This window comes from Eurosta solidaginis, unplaced genomic scaffold, assembly GCF_040869045.1.
Source record: "Eurosta solidaginis isolate ZX-2024a unplaced genomic scaffold, ASM4086904v1 ctg00000151.1, whole genome shotgun sequence".
NCBI classification, from domain to species: domain Eukaryota; kingdom Metazoa; phylum Arthropoda; class Insecta; order Diptera; family Tephritidae; genus Eurosta; species Eurosta solidaginis.
The window spans coordinates 477024-493919 of NW_027136891.1; the positions used below are offsets into that span (position 1 = coordinate 477024).

The following is a 16896-nucleotide window of genomic DNA, read 5'->3' on the forward strand; positions in this document are numbered from 1 at the left end:
TTTGACAACCAAACGGAGAATCCCCAATACGGTACGAGGACTTTTGCTATGAAATGGTAATTATCTGCCCTCCTTGAGGATACCTGCCTCATTGGCTTCGCGGCGAGAGTAAGACTAGGTTTTGTTAATATCTTACACATTTCATTGAAAGAGGCAGGAAAACTTTTTGACTTATCCTTTGAAAAATTATAACTAACTTCCATTAACTAAATAAGACTGTCCAAGGAATTCTGGTTCCCTAAATATTCTGAAAAAAGTTGATGCTACCATCATGCTAGGCATTCTTCTTTCACTTGGTTCCCTCCCAGAAACCAAATAAGCTTTGGGCGCTGGAATGTACATAAAGCGTTTGCAGGTAAATCAATCGTCTCGATTTCATGACTCATGCAGTGTGTTCCAGGCGGAGGTTTTGCCAAAGAGAGAGCAGCAAGAATGTTCCAGGACAGTGTGGCTCCGATCTTCGGTGAAAATCTACAGCCAAGCCGCCTTAAAGACATTATAATTCAACGTTGTAAAGTCGGATATTGTGCGGTCAAACCTTTCACGCGTCTGTAAGGCATCACACTATCTTTCTTTTCTGCGTCCTAGGTCACAGCGATATTGAAGGAAATGAATTGGCAGATGGCCGGTGAGGGTTCCGAAATGGACATAAGCTAGGCGGACAGGTCCACATGACCACCACTGGGTTATCAACTGAGAAAAATCGAGGAATATGAGATTAGGACAACAGCATCTAGCTTCCTTGTGAGGCTAAACAAATCTGTAGTCACAGTACTTAGGTTTGTCATTATAAGTCATTGCGGTGATATACCAATTCTTCGACGGTGGCGCATCCCAACGAGCTCCCTATGCAGAAGCTGCTAGGGTGAAGGAGAAAAGGATTCGATTCATCACTTTCTCTGCCGATATCCAGGACAGCAACAATGGCAACTCATATTTCTGAGCGTACGGTTTTTCGACAGTGTGGTAGAGGTTAGCAAAGTACATCTTTCACTCCTACTTAGGTTCATCAGAGAAACGTCTCTGAGTGGAAATGCCCGTCCCCTCAACCTAACTTAACCATATGTTATTGAAAAATCAAAAAGCAGTTGTGTAGTCTTGTGAAACACCCCATTTCTATTGCTAAGAGATATTGGTTTAATGTATATAAATACGTTCTACTAAAAAAATTAGATTTAAATAAGCCATGCAACGATCAATGCAATGATTATAACTTCAACATATTACTTCGTGGCTGGCTTATACCAAGTTCACACTAATGCTCTTTAGCATAACCAAAACTCCTGTTGCAAAATTTCAAAAAGCTTCCTTTTCCCAACACCGAACCTTAATTGATCAATGATGGAAATATCCCTCGTTAAATAACAACTTTGAAAATGTCTAGACGAAACAATTGTCCTTAATTGAATTTGAATAGATTTCAGCGGCGTCATTAGGGAGTGTGGTATGGCCACTTTACATGAAGGGAAAAGCGCAAACCCATAAAACTAGCAAAAAATCCACTTAACTGCGCTATATTTCTTTGAATCTGTTAATTTTTTTTTTGGCAATCATTCATATGTGTTGCACTTTTTCTTCTTTTTTTTGGTATTTCTGCTATGAAAACATATTGAAAGTCAAGAACTGCACTTGATTTCTTCGCTAATGAAAAGGAAAAATGAATCAGAACTGAAAGAGTCACAAAAAAGTGAAATTTGTTTTATGCAAGAATGAAAGAAACAAATTGTATCACATACATCCCATGACGCATGCGGAACTGTAGTCGATTCGGTTTGTCTGCATGAAAAAATGTGCCACCATTAGTGGGCAGCATAAATAGAAAACTTCGGTTGTAAGCGGGTTGTAAGGTGGCACAAAAAGTATCGTGAGACATTTTCGTTTGTAGGGCTCCTGTTCTAATACAAAATTTAGATAGATCAATGATGCTTCAGTATATTGTTTACTACAAGATCTGCAAAACTGATAAATTGAATATTTATTTATGGAACTATTACGTCGAGACGGAAGAGCTGCCGTAGGTTAGGTTGTATAGGCCGCCTTCGCTGCCCAAGCGAAGACTCGCTTAGGCCATTGTGACACGTCGAGATAACACGAAGGAACGTGCTTCATATACACATGGAGCTAAGACCTGTGCGTTTGCCTAATGTAGCACAGAAATTCATTTATATATGCGCATTCTATCTCCGCAATGTACATCGGTAGCAGCTCTTCGACAGGGCGAGATAATGGCATAGATAGTGCTCTACGCTTTCTATTTATTCCTTATCCCCGCAGCTGCAGCAGAAGTCATTTGTTTGCAGACACCAATGAGCCCTATTGGCACTCATAAGACAGTGATCAGTTAGAATACAGAATTCAGACGTATGACCGATTGCGATCTCTTATCGTCCAGCTTGGCCGAGATTTGCTTTGACACTATACATGTTTGTACCTTGGCCCGTCTCACGCTAGCTTATTCCGTGAACTGAGATCGCAAGCAGTGCTTGCAAGTATTCAGAGGAGGATTCACCCAGCCAGCAGATGTTATTGCTTGCAAGCTAGTGATTTCCCTTGCTAGCTCACTAGCAGCGCAGTTTTCCGAGGGTAACTGTGGCACTGATATAAACTAAAAACCTTTATCACTCAAAATATTTTCAATTTCATTTGAAGTATACAAGAACTTTTAGGGTGGGCATACACAGCTTTTGCTGGGTCCAAGACCATCTTTAACCTGTTTTCTGGAAACACGTCACTTATGGTGGTGGGGATGTTTTCATTTCCGACATGAGCCCAACGAATCAAGGGAACGATATGTATGAATAACGAGAGCTTGGGCGAATTCCGTTTTTTGAGGCGCTTATAATATGGTGGGGCAAGGCATATCACCCCTTATAGGTGACTTAAGGTTAGATGGACCAAACAAATCGTTTTCACATCAGTAGAGCTGAGACCAGATTAAACTATCATTTTTTTTTGCGGTTATAAAAATAACAACAACAAAAACCAAAATAACAACAACAGATGTAACTTCTTGAAAAAATATGGCTTAAAACAAGCCGGTTGTAATAATTTTTTTTTTTTTTTTTTTAAGAAAACTCTTCTTGTAACCTAGAGTTGGCACAAAGCTGATAGTGGATAAAAGGGGAGATGAGAAAGGTTCTCGTTATCACTTCCAGGTAGCTGTTGTCTTTACGAAATTGTCCGAAGCATATACATCAGTAAGCTTTCAATCGAGATACAGGCTGAATGCAGCTTAATGTCTTGAGTTAACGAAAATAGAATTATGTAAGTTCCATTCAACGATATAATTTGTTTAGGCTTGTTTGAGACTTTTTAAAATTAATTGCGGAGTCAGCCAGATGTTGAACTTCTGTGACATTTTTGTCTGCCATTGGGTTAAAGTACCTAATGTCTTAGCTTTATCTCTGCAAGGTAAAAAAATGAACGCAATGTGCGATTGTGCACGACACTGCCAGAGTAGAAATAGCCCATACCGGAGCCTTTCAGAACACAAGGATATCAAACCCGGAGAGATAAGTCAAAATAATTGCTGTCGTCAATGAAAAAGTCATTAGTATCTAGCCAACAACAACATAGTTAATAGTTACTGTGAAGATCTTCGTTTAGCAGGAAACCAGTTTTAGGAGCGAACACGATTTTAACTTGGAAATCCATTAAAGAATCAAATTTGCAAGTCGTAATTGAGAAGCAGTTTCTCTTTGTTAAATACAGATCACTCAATGTAAGTCTATCAGCTCACCAATCCAGTTTAATGGTGCCGAGCCATGAATGGAAACAAGAGCTGATGATATTTCTCTTGAAATACTCCCGAACAAAGTTTTCCAGGAATCCAGGTCACCAAAACCACTTCTGTCTTACTGCTAGCCATTTACAGCCCATTTTCCTCAGTCATTCCTTTATTCTTCCTACGGCGTTATTACATAATGCTTGAAGCAGTTTCAGTTTCTTGGCTACTGCTACCACGACAATATCATCCACATAGCCGAGATTTTGCGTGACTCCGGGAAGATCAATTTGACGCACACCATCATACATCTCATTCCATAGCGTTGGCCCTAGAACAAATGTCTGAGGGACAGCGCCCTTAATGGTTTGCTTTCTTGGTCCCTCAACCGTTCAAAGAGGAGTACTTTGACGCTAAAATATCACCCAATTATTCTGAGCACGTAAGCAGGTGTGACAAAATTTCGTATCGCTGTCGTTATCTGTAAAGAAATGCTTTTAACATTGCGAACTTCAAATATCCAAAGTAATAAGACCACAGATCTTTCTTTTATTTTGACCTCGGATTATGGCTTCACTAGCTATATTTACAACTATTTGTATTGGATCTAACGTGGATATTGATTTTTGAAATTCAAACTGACCATTTGCCACCAGGGCTTTTCAGGGTCTGCTACAGACGCTCACTAAAAATACGCTCGAGAATCGTTCCTATCGAGTCCAACATACAAAGTGGCCTGAATGAGAATGGCTGCTCAGGCATCTTACCAAGTGTCAGCAAAAGGACTAGCCTTTAAGGTTTCTATGAGCGGGAGAAGACGCTTTCTTGGATACAGGCGCTGAAGAGGTCCGTAAATACTAATGTTTTAGACCTTACCACGGATTTAAGAGCCATATTTGCCGCTCAATCCTGTCCCGGAGACTTTTAATCTGCAATTATATATGTTGCATCCAGTACCTCCTTGTCCATTATACTTAAGATTTCCATATCTCCGAGGTCCTCGCTTTAATGTGATCAGTAATCTTGTATCGGAAAAAGAGTTTCAATGATTGTTCTCATTAGTATTGTGCATGTAGGTTGCGCTGAAGGGTTGCTAATAGCGCTGTTTCGGCTAATCCACTAGCCGGTACTCGATTTCATCATAGCATGAAATTGTCTAACTTTCATTTTTCGAATACTGACAATTTCATAAATATAATTTTTAATAATATAAACATTTCATGAACTTAACTTCTCGCCAAAAACTTGAACTAAAGGTTGCCAAAGAAACGAAGTGCAATATGTGCGAGTTGCAGACGGCTTACGGTAGCTCCAAAACGTCTCGCAGAACCAAACCAAGAAAAATTTTGCTAATCAACTAATCAAATTATCGAAAGCTCTAATTGCTATCCTCCGGTTAAATGCTACTGACATTGAGGGCGAAGAAAGCTTACAACTTACTCACTTTGATCGCATGTCACTGTTTGACAATTCAGTGACACGAACCGATTACAAGAAATCGAAAATCAAAGAATTTGTCTCAAATAATTTACCAAAATTGATTGATACTCATATATGTAATACTTCTATATTGCTAATAGAAAATGCTCGCAATGTGCCTTGAATTCGAAATTAAAACAAGACAGCCCATCAAATTTTTGGGATTGTAGCAGCATAAGTGTGACAAGGATAAGTTTAAATTTTTGTACATTCGATTATTGAATACAAAAACAAAAACGCTTAAACATCAATATATCGGCACTCTGATGTTTGGGAATGTACCTAGCCTTTTGTAGCAATATAGGAGTATTACATATATGTTGATACTTTTTGTGCACCTTGTCTAAAACTCAGCCAATAAAGGTTGAATATACATATTTTCTTCAAAAGCCACAAAATCTAAAACCACATCCCAAATCATATGTGGTGTCGTCGAAAAATAAATCAAAAGTTTATTTGATCGTTGGTTAGCACGCGGACAGCGCAAAAAAAAAAAGAATTAGTGCAACATGTATGAGTAAAAAAGTAGCAATAAGTTGGGTGCTGAAATCTGCTATAAGGGATAGAAATGGATAGAAAGTACCACAAAATAAAAGCAATAATAAAGAATATAAAAATTTACAATATGAAAAGTTTCCAAAACAAATACATATAAAAATACGTACGTATGTATATGAAATATGCTATAAACTGCGGTTGAAAAGGGCGCTTGCATGCAAGCGAGTAAAATTGCATACAACTTACTTTAGCATTCCCGTTCTAACACCGGCTGCACCTACGCTACCACCACCACCACCATCGGTAACACTGTTGCCTTTGTGAACGTTATTGGCGACGTTCTTTCCACCGACAGCAGCGCCACTCAAAAAATCATTAATCACGCGTCTTGGTTGGCGTTTCGAAGGAACCCGTGTAAATGCTGGCGGTATACGACCCATTGTATGGGCAATCTTCGATGATGATTGCTTCTCGGAACGATGACTGTATGCGTGTGTTGTACAAATGATGAGTTGGCAAAAGTTGGTTATATTGGATGAATGGTTGATTGTAAAAAAAAAAAAAAGTTATTCCAAAAGTCGTTACGGGTGCGGGTTGTTTGGCAAATGCGGGAAATATTGGGGTGCATTTGTTGGTTGGGCGTTGTGCGTTATGACGTTGGGGGTTACATGAAACGAAAAATTTATACATGAAGGTTTTTAGGTTAATAAAAAATAGCAACAAATAAACTTAGTATAAAAACAAACAAATTGAAGTAAAACTTAAACATCAAATTCGTATATATATATTCCAGTATTGGCCAATTAGAAAATACTCAACCGCCCATATGATTTTTGTCTGTATTGAGTTCACAAAATGCCATGTAATGAAGGTTATTGAAACAATACGCGAGTTAGAAGAGCAGCGCGCAAAAAATTTTGTAGTTTTTTTTTGCTGTGCTCGTAAAAAGTTTGGCGCAAACCATCAGGCGGTTTACTTGCTACAACCGGTGTGTCTGCTGTGTTAGCACGCCTGTGGCTGCAGACAAATGAGTTGCACCCCGTATAACCTTGGCGTTGAGAATGTCGTAAAAAACCACAAATAATTATTGAAACTTGTGCTACTAAAAAAAAAAAGGAAAGAACAACAACCACAAAACAGGTGAAAACAGAAATACAATTTTTTGGCATGTTGCACGGTGTGCGATTTTGATTTTGAGTATATATTAAATATTGAGTTTTAAAAAACTGTTACAAAATTAAGAAAATGTAGTGAACTAATTGATGGTAATATTCACACCCATAGTTTTCGAGGTAGAGAGGTCACTCAGTACTAAATAAGGCTGTATGGGTCTGAGCGATGGCGGCCGCCGTGGTTTGGTGGCAGCGTACTCAGCCTACCACAACAAAGATTCTGGGTTCACGCCCAGGAAAAAGCAACATAACAATTTTAGAAACAAGTTTATTTAATTAGAATAAAGTTTTTTTAAACGAAGTCGCCCCTCGGCTGAGGTTTGGCAAGGCTCTGGCGACCCCAATTTCCTCATGGAACTAGAGGATGGCGTGTCGGTTTGGCTTAAACGGTCTACATTGGTTATATTAACCGTTCTCGTGATGGTAGAGCTGGTTCGCCAATGGTGCTTATTACCGGAACGTACCGGAATTATATCCAGCAAAGGACTATCAACATCGAGAAAACTCCCCAAAATCTTCGGGAAGTGATTTTAATATTAATACAACAAAAACAACAAACATGATGGCAAGTATGGGGCTAGTCGGATCATTTTAAATTCCGTTTCGGAACCATTTCCTGATCACTGCGAAATATTTTAAGACATATTCCTATGTTGTGGTTAGGAACATTCAAAAAATTTTTGGGGTCAGAGTTGTACGATACCCAGAAGGCTCTTGCTATCATTTCGTAAAAGATTTTAAGACCATTTAAGGGCGGGATAATTTTGAAACATTTCGTTATCGTTTAAGAGTCAGTTTTTTTTTGTTTCGAGTAATATCGGTATCGTTTCAGAAAGAAACTTTCTTGGAAATTTAACCAGCTCCGAAAAAATGCCTTGCGCTCTGTTAAAATTCGCAGACCACAAAATATAACCCGTTTCGAAGAAGCACAGATCTCCGGTTAAAAGTCACTTGTGTAGCTTGTTCTATAAAAGTGTAGTAACTACTGTAACAAGTGACTAGTAGAAAATTCCTAATCAAACTCTCGGAAATTCCTTCAGCGCTTCTTTAACGCATTGCTTTGGACAGTTAATCACGCTGTAAAACTAATACAGCTAGGGCTGATCTATATTCTGATTACCAACAATCAGTGCCCATTGCTTTAAGCTCTATTGAAAAATTGAGCCGAGTTTACCCTAGTATTTCCGCTGGATTCAACATCCGTCCAGAAAGATCTTGACATCTGGAAAAAGGTAGTTTTCCTGCTAAGTGATAAATCTTTAGGCTGGAAATGTGGGTCTAGTAGGGAAATGACAATAATTCACAGTGAAAGATGTGTTTTTAAATCGACCTTCAAGCTCATTTCACTAAGAAAAATTTTGTTAGTACCGTGTTTATGTTACATTAGGGGTATTTCAAGACAAAGGCTGTGAAATTTCGACTAATTTCTCTTTATTCTGAAATGTGGGAAATTTTCAATTCGATCACTTAGGGATGAATATCTATTTGATACATTACTATTGAAAAAAAAAAACTTATTTATATGTGTGTCACAGGGAGCAAAAACCATCACTTGTGAAAGTGGATGAATTCACTTCCCAATTTTGGTCAAACATAATAAATGTGTTTGCCATTCGTTCAACTACGATCCAATTTGTATTTTCACTGGACTAACGTTCTAAAAAAAAAAAAAATATGCTCATTTTACTGTGACGGGTGGACCAGTACTTTCACGATTTGTAAATAAATAAAAAAAAAAAAACGTTATAACAACTGATAAACTGCAATCCATGTATGTATTTAAATATATTAGTCGTGTCTTCGCGTCTTCTTAATTGGAAGTACCCATAGGCACATTTCTCTCAAATTACATTTTTTTGCCTTTCCCAATGACCCTAACCAAATTCCCTCTAAGCAGTCTTTTAAATTTTATTAGCTCGCATTGGATTTTCTTTACGATTTGTTTTTATTATTCCTTGGTTTGTGACATAACTTCGAATAAACATACATACATACATAAAAAAATAGCAGTGACAATTTTTATTGAATTTCATCAAGTATACTCTTGTTTATTTTTATTTTAAATATTTTAGAAAAAATTTCCAAAAATTTCGTTCTTGAAATATACAGAATAATTTCGAAAACGTTTTCAAAAGCAGCCGAAAACTCAATTCAAATTTAATTTTAAAATTTCGATCTTTTTATTTGGAGCTACTAAATTTATACTTTTTTAAGCCAGCAAAGTACCATTTGTTATAGGTCTCTCAAAATTCGCATTGGGTTTGGAAATATTTGTTCCGAAAGGTGTTTTGGATTTTCATCTTTACAAAGTTTGACATTTTTTTTTATATGGAAGAAAAACTGAAATTGTCAAAAACCAATGCAAATTTTAAGAGACCTAAAAGTTGAACTTGGTGAGACTTGAATGATTTAGCTATAAAACTGCATACTGAGAAAACTTCGGAGAAATCTAAATAAAAAGTTCGAAGTTTTCATAATATTTTCTCGAATTTTCGAAAACGTTTTTGAGAATGGTGCTTATAGTTTTAGTTGTAGAATTCAACGCGGTTTTTTCCTATAATATTTAAAATAAAACAAAGAAAAATTAAAGTGATGAAATTTGATAAAAATAGGCACCGCTATTTTTTGTTCCCAGCTGTATCTAAGCATAAAATACTGTACATACATACATACTTATATATGTGTGCCGACCAAATTTGTTAGCCAAATGTAAAAAATCATAAAGTTCAATGTATTGTTGGCATCAAATTTCTGCAGCCAACCGTCCCCAACGTCATCGTCAGTCAACGCCATCATCGTTATAGCAATGAGCTGTGGTCTCAAGTGGCACCAATCTGCACATCTGCTGATACGTTTGTACGTACGAACGTAAAATCAATTTTATAAGACTCTTTTACAATTAGTCTGATGTTGAAAATTACTACATACATAAATGCATTTGCTAAAAAGAAGCTGGAACATACTGATCTCATACTTGTATGAGTATTTGAGAAGGAGTACACTTGGCTTTTGTTAGTTTTAACGAAACGATGGTCATTAATGAAGTCTATGTTCAGACATACATATGTACGAGTAGTAGTTGAAATTTGTTATTGTGAGTTTAAGTGGACGAGCTAAGATTTTTAACGACCCTATGAATAGAAAAGATGTTTGGCATGCATGTTTACACATACATATGTGTGTGTAATGTTGTGGAAAATCGTCTTTTCTAAGGAATTTAATGTTTTCAAATGTGGCATACACCTTTAATGAGCGGGCTGTTTCTTTTTTGTATAATTGAAATTGAGAGGAAAGAATGTATGCGCTCTGGCATTTTCAAAGATATTAAAAGTGATGTATGGCATCTTACATTTGTTTGAAATAAAATTCACAAATGACTGTACGTATAGCAGGCAATCATCAAATAAAAACTGTTGAGCTTCTTTTGATAAGGCAATTCGTTGTAAGATAGTAACTTTTGATGAGATGGATACGTTTGAGTAGCCTATGATTGAAACTTCACAAGTATATACCATTCAAGTATAACAGTGTTATACTAATAACTACAGTAGCAAACAGAAAAATACCAGTGGACATTTTTTTTTAATTTCGTCAATTAAATTCATCTTGTTTTATATTTCTGACTTTTTAGTAAAACATTTGTATGGAAAACGTTATGCAGAAAATTCCTAAATTCGTGAAAATTTCAAGAAAAATTCCAAATTTTTATTCCGAACATTTTCGAAAAATCTCGAGAAATTTTAAGAAACATTTCTAATTTTTTATATGGAGTTGTCTTACGTCCTTCGAAAAAGTTCGAAAATTCGAGAATTAAAAAAAACTCTATCATTTTATTTGGATTTCTCTGAACGTTAACGAAAAAGTTCGAAAATTCTATAAAATTTCGAAACTTGTATTTCAAGGTCCTTAACGTTTTCGAAAAAATTCGAAAATTTGAATAAAGTTTCGACTATCTTATTTGGAGTTATCTGAGCGTTTACGAAAAAGTTCGAAACTTCGAGAAAAATTCGAAAATTTTATTTCGAGTTCTTGAAATATTTTCGAAAAAGTTCGAGAATTTGAGAAAATTTTAAGAAATCTTCGAACTTTTTATTTTGATTTATCTAAACGTCTTCAAAAAAGTTCGAAATTTCGGAACATTTATTTTGAGTTCTCTAAACTTTTTCGAAAAAATTCGAGTTTCTTATTTGGAGCTCTCTAAATACTCTGAATTTTTCAGAAATCTTTATGTAGATTTTAAAATTTTTGTTTAGAGTTTAGGTTTTAATTAGTTCACAATATTTGCATGGATTACACATTTTTATACCTTTCATGAACATGAAATGGTATATTAAGTTTGGTCCGATGTTTGTAACGTTGAGAAATATAGAAGATAGACTCACCACTAAGTATACCGAATTGATCAGGGCGACGAACTGAATTGATATAGCCATGTCCGTCTGTCCGTCCGTCTGTCTGTTTGAACGCAAACTAGTACCTCAAATTTTGAGATATCTCAATGAAATTTGGCAGAAGGATGTATTTTTGTATTATATTAGAGATTTGTTGGATCCGTTAGGATTGGACCACTATAACATCTCCCATACAACCGATAGTTCAGATAAGACGATTTTGGTCATTCCTGCCGCAGTTTAAAAAGTATACACGTGAAACTCGGTGATATATATTCTAATATATCTTGGAAGATATCCGAAAAAAATCACTTTGATCGGAGCTACATATAGTATATATCCCATACAACTGATCGTTCTGATAGAAAGATTTTTAGCAATTTCTCCCTTAATTTCAAATATAAAAACGTTAAACTTGGTGATATTTATTCCAAGATATCATAGAAGATTTCAAGAAAAAATCATTTCGATCGGAGCTATATATAATATATATCCCATACAACCGATCGTTCAGATATAAAGATTTTTGGACTTTCTCCCTTAATTTAGAAAGAATAAACGTGAAACTAGGTGATATATACTTTAATATATCATAGAACATTTTCTGAAAAAATCACTTTGATTGGAGCTATATATAGTATATATCCCATACAACCGATCGTTCGGATAGAAAGAGTTTTGGCAATTTCTCTCTTAACTTCCAATATAAAAACGTTAAACTTGGTGATATTTATTCTAATGTATCATAGAAGATTTCTTGAAAAAATCACTTTGATCGGAGCTATATGTATTTAGTATATACCTATCCCATACAACCGATCGTTCACATAGAAAGATTTTTGGCCATTTCTCCCTTAGTTTCGAATATAAAAACGTGAAACTTGGTGATATATTCTAATATACCATAGAAGATTTCCTGTAAAAATCATTTCGATCGGAGCTACATATAAAATATATCCCATATCGATCGTTCAGCTAAGGGGGTTTTTTGCCATTTTTTATTTTATATTTATTTAAAAATCGTTTAGGTATGTAGATCTTTTCACTATATATTTCTTATCTTATACATCCGATTATTTAGAGTTTACGAACGGGATAAAATTATTGTTCAGCCTCATTCATGAAAGTTATGAAGTCTTCGGCACAGCCGAAGACTGTCCCGTCCTTACATGTTTTTTATTTCAAATGAATGAACAACTTTTATTTCAAAAAAATTGGAGATAGTTTCAAGAATATTTCGAATTCTCTATTTGGAGTTCTCTGAACGTGTTCGAAAAAAATACGAAATTTTGATATAATTTTATGAGAGTTTCGATTTTTTGATTTAGAGTTCTTTGAACTTTTTCGAAAAAATTCGAAAATTTAAGAAAATTTTTAGTAAATATCCAACTTTTTATTTATTGTTCTCTAAACGTTTTCGAAAAAATTAGAAAATTTGAGAAAATTTCTAACTTTTTATTTAGAGTTCTCTGAATTTTTTTAGACCCTTAATTTGTACATTGTAGAACAAAAATTTATTGGGCTACAAAACCACATACTCTAAAAATCTCAGAGAATATCGAATAAAAAGTTTGAAATTTTCGCGAATTTTCGAAATATTTCGAAGACGTTTTTCAGGAACAAAATCTTAAGAGGTTTATTCGTAAAATATCTTAAATAAAAATAGAAGAATTTAATTGACGAAATTTGATAAAAATTGCTACTGCTCTTTATTTTTTTGTTCGCTGATGTACATATTAGTATGTATGCTGGCATCTTTACATATATGATGCCTAGTCTATAATGAGATATTTTAATTAAATAATTTAGAGCTTTTCTATAGTGATGGGGGGTCAGATATTGTTACTCTACTATTGTTGCGCTACTATTAACTTTATTTTTCACTCACCTGTAACGCAATCGTGAACCGAGTTGAAATAAATCCGAATTATTCGATTGTGAATTTGGTAGCGGAGCAATGCGTACCATTCGAAAGAAGGCGTGGTGCTCGAGACAACAACGCCACAAATGTTTGCAAGCCGTTTTACGTGGCGTCTCGAAACCATAGGTGCTAAGTTCGTTCTGTAAAAAGAAAATTTTAATTAAATCCATAGCGATGTAAATGCAAAATAAAAGAGTAAAGTGTGAAATGATAAGTAGTATAAAAAAGGGCGGGTAAAAGTGTAAGTCTCCTCGAAATAGGGGTCAGCTGTTATTGCGTCCCATGTCTGATGATGAAGCGGATGGCGTAAACTAAATCACAGCTTGCCAAAACTTTATGGTTATTATCAGAGTACATGATGCTAGCGCAGTGGGTTTGGGTATGGGAATGTAGACCACAAAATGCAACCTACCGAATTGTAACGCTTGCTTTAATTTACTTCGCACTACGTTCCTCATCACAAATTCAGAGGGAGAGAATTTTGGGGAAGATCGACGGTATTTCCATGTCAAATTACTCTCATGATCTTTAGGTAAGAAAAATTTACCGAAAGGATTTCGCTACCTTGCAATTGGAAGTGTCCGCCCAGCGTTTGCTTAGCTGACTCAACGATCGCCTATAGAGGAGCAGATCACAGGTGGTCGAGGTAGTCCGTGATATCTGCAGCTACCTACATTCCGTTCAGTTGTACCCATGGGCTCTAGGAGGTCTGCATGATATGTGCCAAATATATTTCTATGGCATTGGACCAACGCGAAATTAATATTAAAATAGTTCGAAGATACATTAAGCGACGTCTGGCATCGCCAACAGTTGAACTTGGGCCTTTGAGATTCGCTTGACTATCAGACTATATGCTTAAGTCTTTAACTTGCAATGCTCAGCATCTCATACACAGCATCCTTAATTGCAAAAACCTCTGCAAGCAACTTCAACTTGCAGCTTACATCGAGCTCCTGGCAGAAAACACCTCCTCTAACTTTACCATCCAATTTCGATCTGAAGGAGCAAAAAAAAAAAAAATAAGCGCCTTGTGTGATGAAAGCCTTGGTGACTGAAGGTCAAATCTCAGGAACATTTTCAAAGACCGATAATTTAACAGTGACTTGCATGAGTATAGCTCCCTCCGCTCCCTGAAGAAATATAAAAAGCCATACATTTTACGAATACAAAATCTTGGTAAAATCACTGGCAACCCGAATTAGGCTGTGAAGGGCTCAAAGAGACTTGGACATATTATTACCATAAATCATTCAGAAAAGGCTTTCGTGAAGAACACAGATGTAGCAAGGGTAGGATCACCAGATGAGATTTTATTGTTGTTGTTGTAGTGATATAGACACTTCCAAAATTTTTGGTAGAGTTTTTATTGTTAATATTTTTCTGGATATAGATCCGGTAGGCTACGGTTACATGCACAATTGAGATACGAGTCCAACCTTCTTGTAGATTTTATAAAACTACGTTAAACCGCATAGACCACCAATCACCATCTCCTCATCACTTAAGATACCGTAAGTAGATATTCTCCCAATTTTGCTGTAGAGAACCCCGAAGTCTTTGGTTAAAGAGCTAAAATATATATTTTTGGAAAAAAGTGTCGATTTTTAAAGCGAAGGCGAACAGACGGGAGCATAAGTTGACCAAGAATACCAGCCTTATAAGTTTCAATTTTTTCGTATTAAAAACTCTCGACAGATTACTTGGCAAACGCTCACGGTATGATGAGCTACCTTTTCAACGTATACCGTGACGTCAGAAATGTGTGATATCAAAAAGTGAAATCTGCAGAGACTCCGCTGCATGGTGTGAACAGTGGAACCTTAAAGAGAGTAGATATCACTGGGGCATAAAAAATACTCAGCATGTTTATATCACAGGGAAGTTTGAAAGTATCATTAGCAAGGTTACTCTTACAAGTAGGAATTATTGAAATGAGAGGCACGATTGCTGCTGATAACGGATTGCTGCTACACCGTCGTCTTCAAGATAAACTTAGGTGTGTGAATTCGACTCTAATTCTGTAAATACTAAGGGGTAAAACAAGCAGAAACCTTCGCACTTTGATAAATGTTAAATCACTTGAGAACCAGAACATAATTGGAAATAGTTAATTCCATCATCAAATGTGAGAGCGGCCTTCAATTTGCTTTATTTAGAGTGTTAAAAAATGATGAATTCAATAAAGAAAATGCATGAAAATCGTCTGAATAGCTTGTCTACATCGCACTTAAAAGCGCTTTACAGCTTTTAAGTAAATATTAAAATGTCTAGTGTTATATTTATCCCTCACATATCCTTAGATTGCATGGATATATTTTATAAATTTTTTTCAACTTAATTCAAAATAAATTCCTTTGACGCAAAGAAGTAACGCGATGACAAAAAAACCACTGCAAGTAAAAATAGCTTCAAAAGAGTTCTCGAGTTAATACAAGCAGGCTTAAGAAATCTCTGTGTGTGCATAGCGCTATGTGTATGTGTGTGTGTAGTGGGGGGGTGGGTACCATGATGGTAAAAAGCGCGTTGTTAAGGCTTTTCAACGCATTATGTTGAGCGTAAAATGCCTTGACACTATGCCAAACAAGGCAATGCATAACATAACATAAAAGTGTACGTAACACATGCGCGTAAAAAAATTGAAGCTAAAAATGATTTGCAAATTTTAAAGTATTTTCTTTTAAATGTTAAAAAAAAAACTTAAGCAAACTATAAAAAAGAAAATAAGTTATTCAACTTCGAAATTATATTCAAAAAATTCGAAAGTTGGAGAAATTTATTATAAAAACTGTTTCAGGAACAGTTTTGAGGATTTTATCGATAATTTTACTGATTTTCGAAATTCATTTAATCTAAGTAAATCAATTCCGAAATCATTTTGGAATTATTAGAAGATTCAAGTTGTTTTTAAACATATCTATATAAATTTTCAACTCTTTTTTGGATTCCTAGAGAAAGTTTTGAGTAGTTTTTCCAAATTTTCATTGCTTCAAATTTTTTTTTTTAAATTGCTATAAAAACTTTATTGTTTTGTTTTCTATTTTAACTTAAAATAAATTATTTAACAAATTATGCAACGAAAACTTAGTAAATAAATTTCTAAACCATTTTTGAAAAATTCGAAAATACGAGAATTTTTCAAAAATCTCTATATAAATTGTCATATTTTTATTTAGTGTTTAGGTTTTGAAGAATTTCACGATATTTGCAAGGACTTTAGAATTTTTTTTTCGAATTGATTTACAGCTTTTATATTATTTTTTAGTTTAAAAGAAAACCTAAATCAATTATATAATGAAAATAAATAAATGAATGAATTTCGAAAACACTTTCGAAAATTTGGGAAGTATTCTTAAATCTTTATATAAAATAAACTTCAAAATTATTATTTAGAAATTTATTAATTTCTCAATATTTTATTTAGAGTTCTATTAACAGTTTTGACGATTTTCTCAATATTTACATTGATTTTTGAATTTGTTTTTCTAAACTGATCCAAAAATTGTATCTTTTTCAATTCAGAAGAAAACTTTAACAAATTACACAATGAAAACAAGTGTAAGTAAATCACGTTCGTAACCTAATGGGAAAGATTCTATATTCCAAGAAGTATTTTAAAATCTATATGTTAGTTTTCGGAATTCGACTTAGCATTTTATTACCAACTTTCAGTTGTAACTCGAAATTTATTTTGAATTTTGAAATTGAAAT

General features: G+C 34.9%; 1 protein-coding gene across 8 annotated transcripts in view; it reads right to left on the reverse strand.

The window, feature by feature from the left end:
* The window catches only part of LOC137235672 (band 4.1-like protein 4), a 53706-nt gene that overhangs the window by 6035 nt on the left and 30775 nt on the right, over nt 1–16896 (reverse strand). For 6 of the 8 annotated variants that reach the window (XR_010948021.1, XR_010948020.1, XR_010948019.1 and 3 more), the window contains exon 6: nt 13153–13325. Coding sequence is in view for 2 of the 8 variants with exons in the window: in XM_067758557.1 (XP_067614658.1) it covers nt 13153–13325 (173 nt within the window). In the remaining 6 variants the exon portion in view is untranslated. Of the gene's footprint in view, nt 1–3739; nt 4206–5947; nt 6185–13152; nt 13326–16896 lie in introns of all 8 variants that reach the window. The other 2 variants (XR_010948022.1, XM_067758554.1) reach the window with 2 other exon arrangements.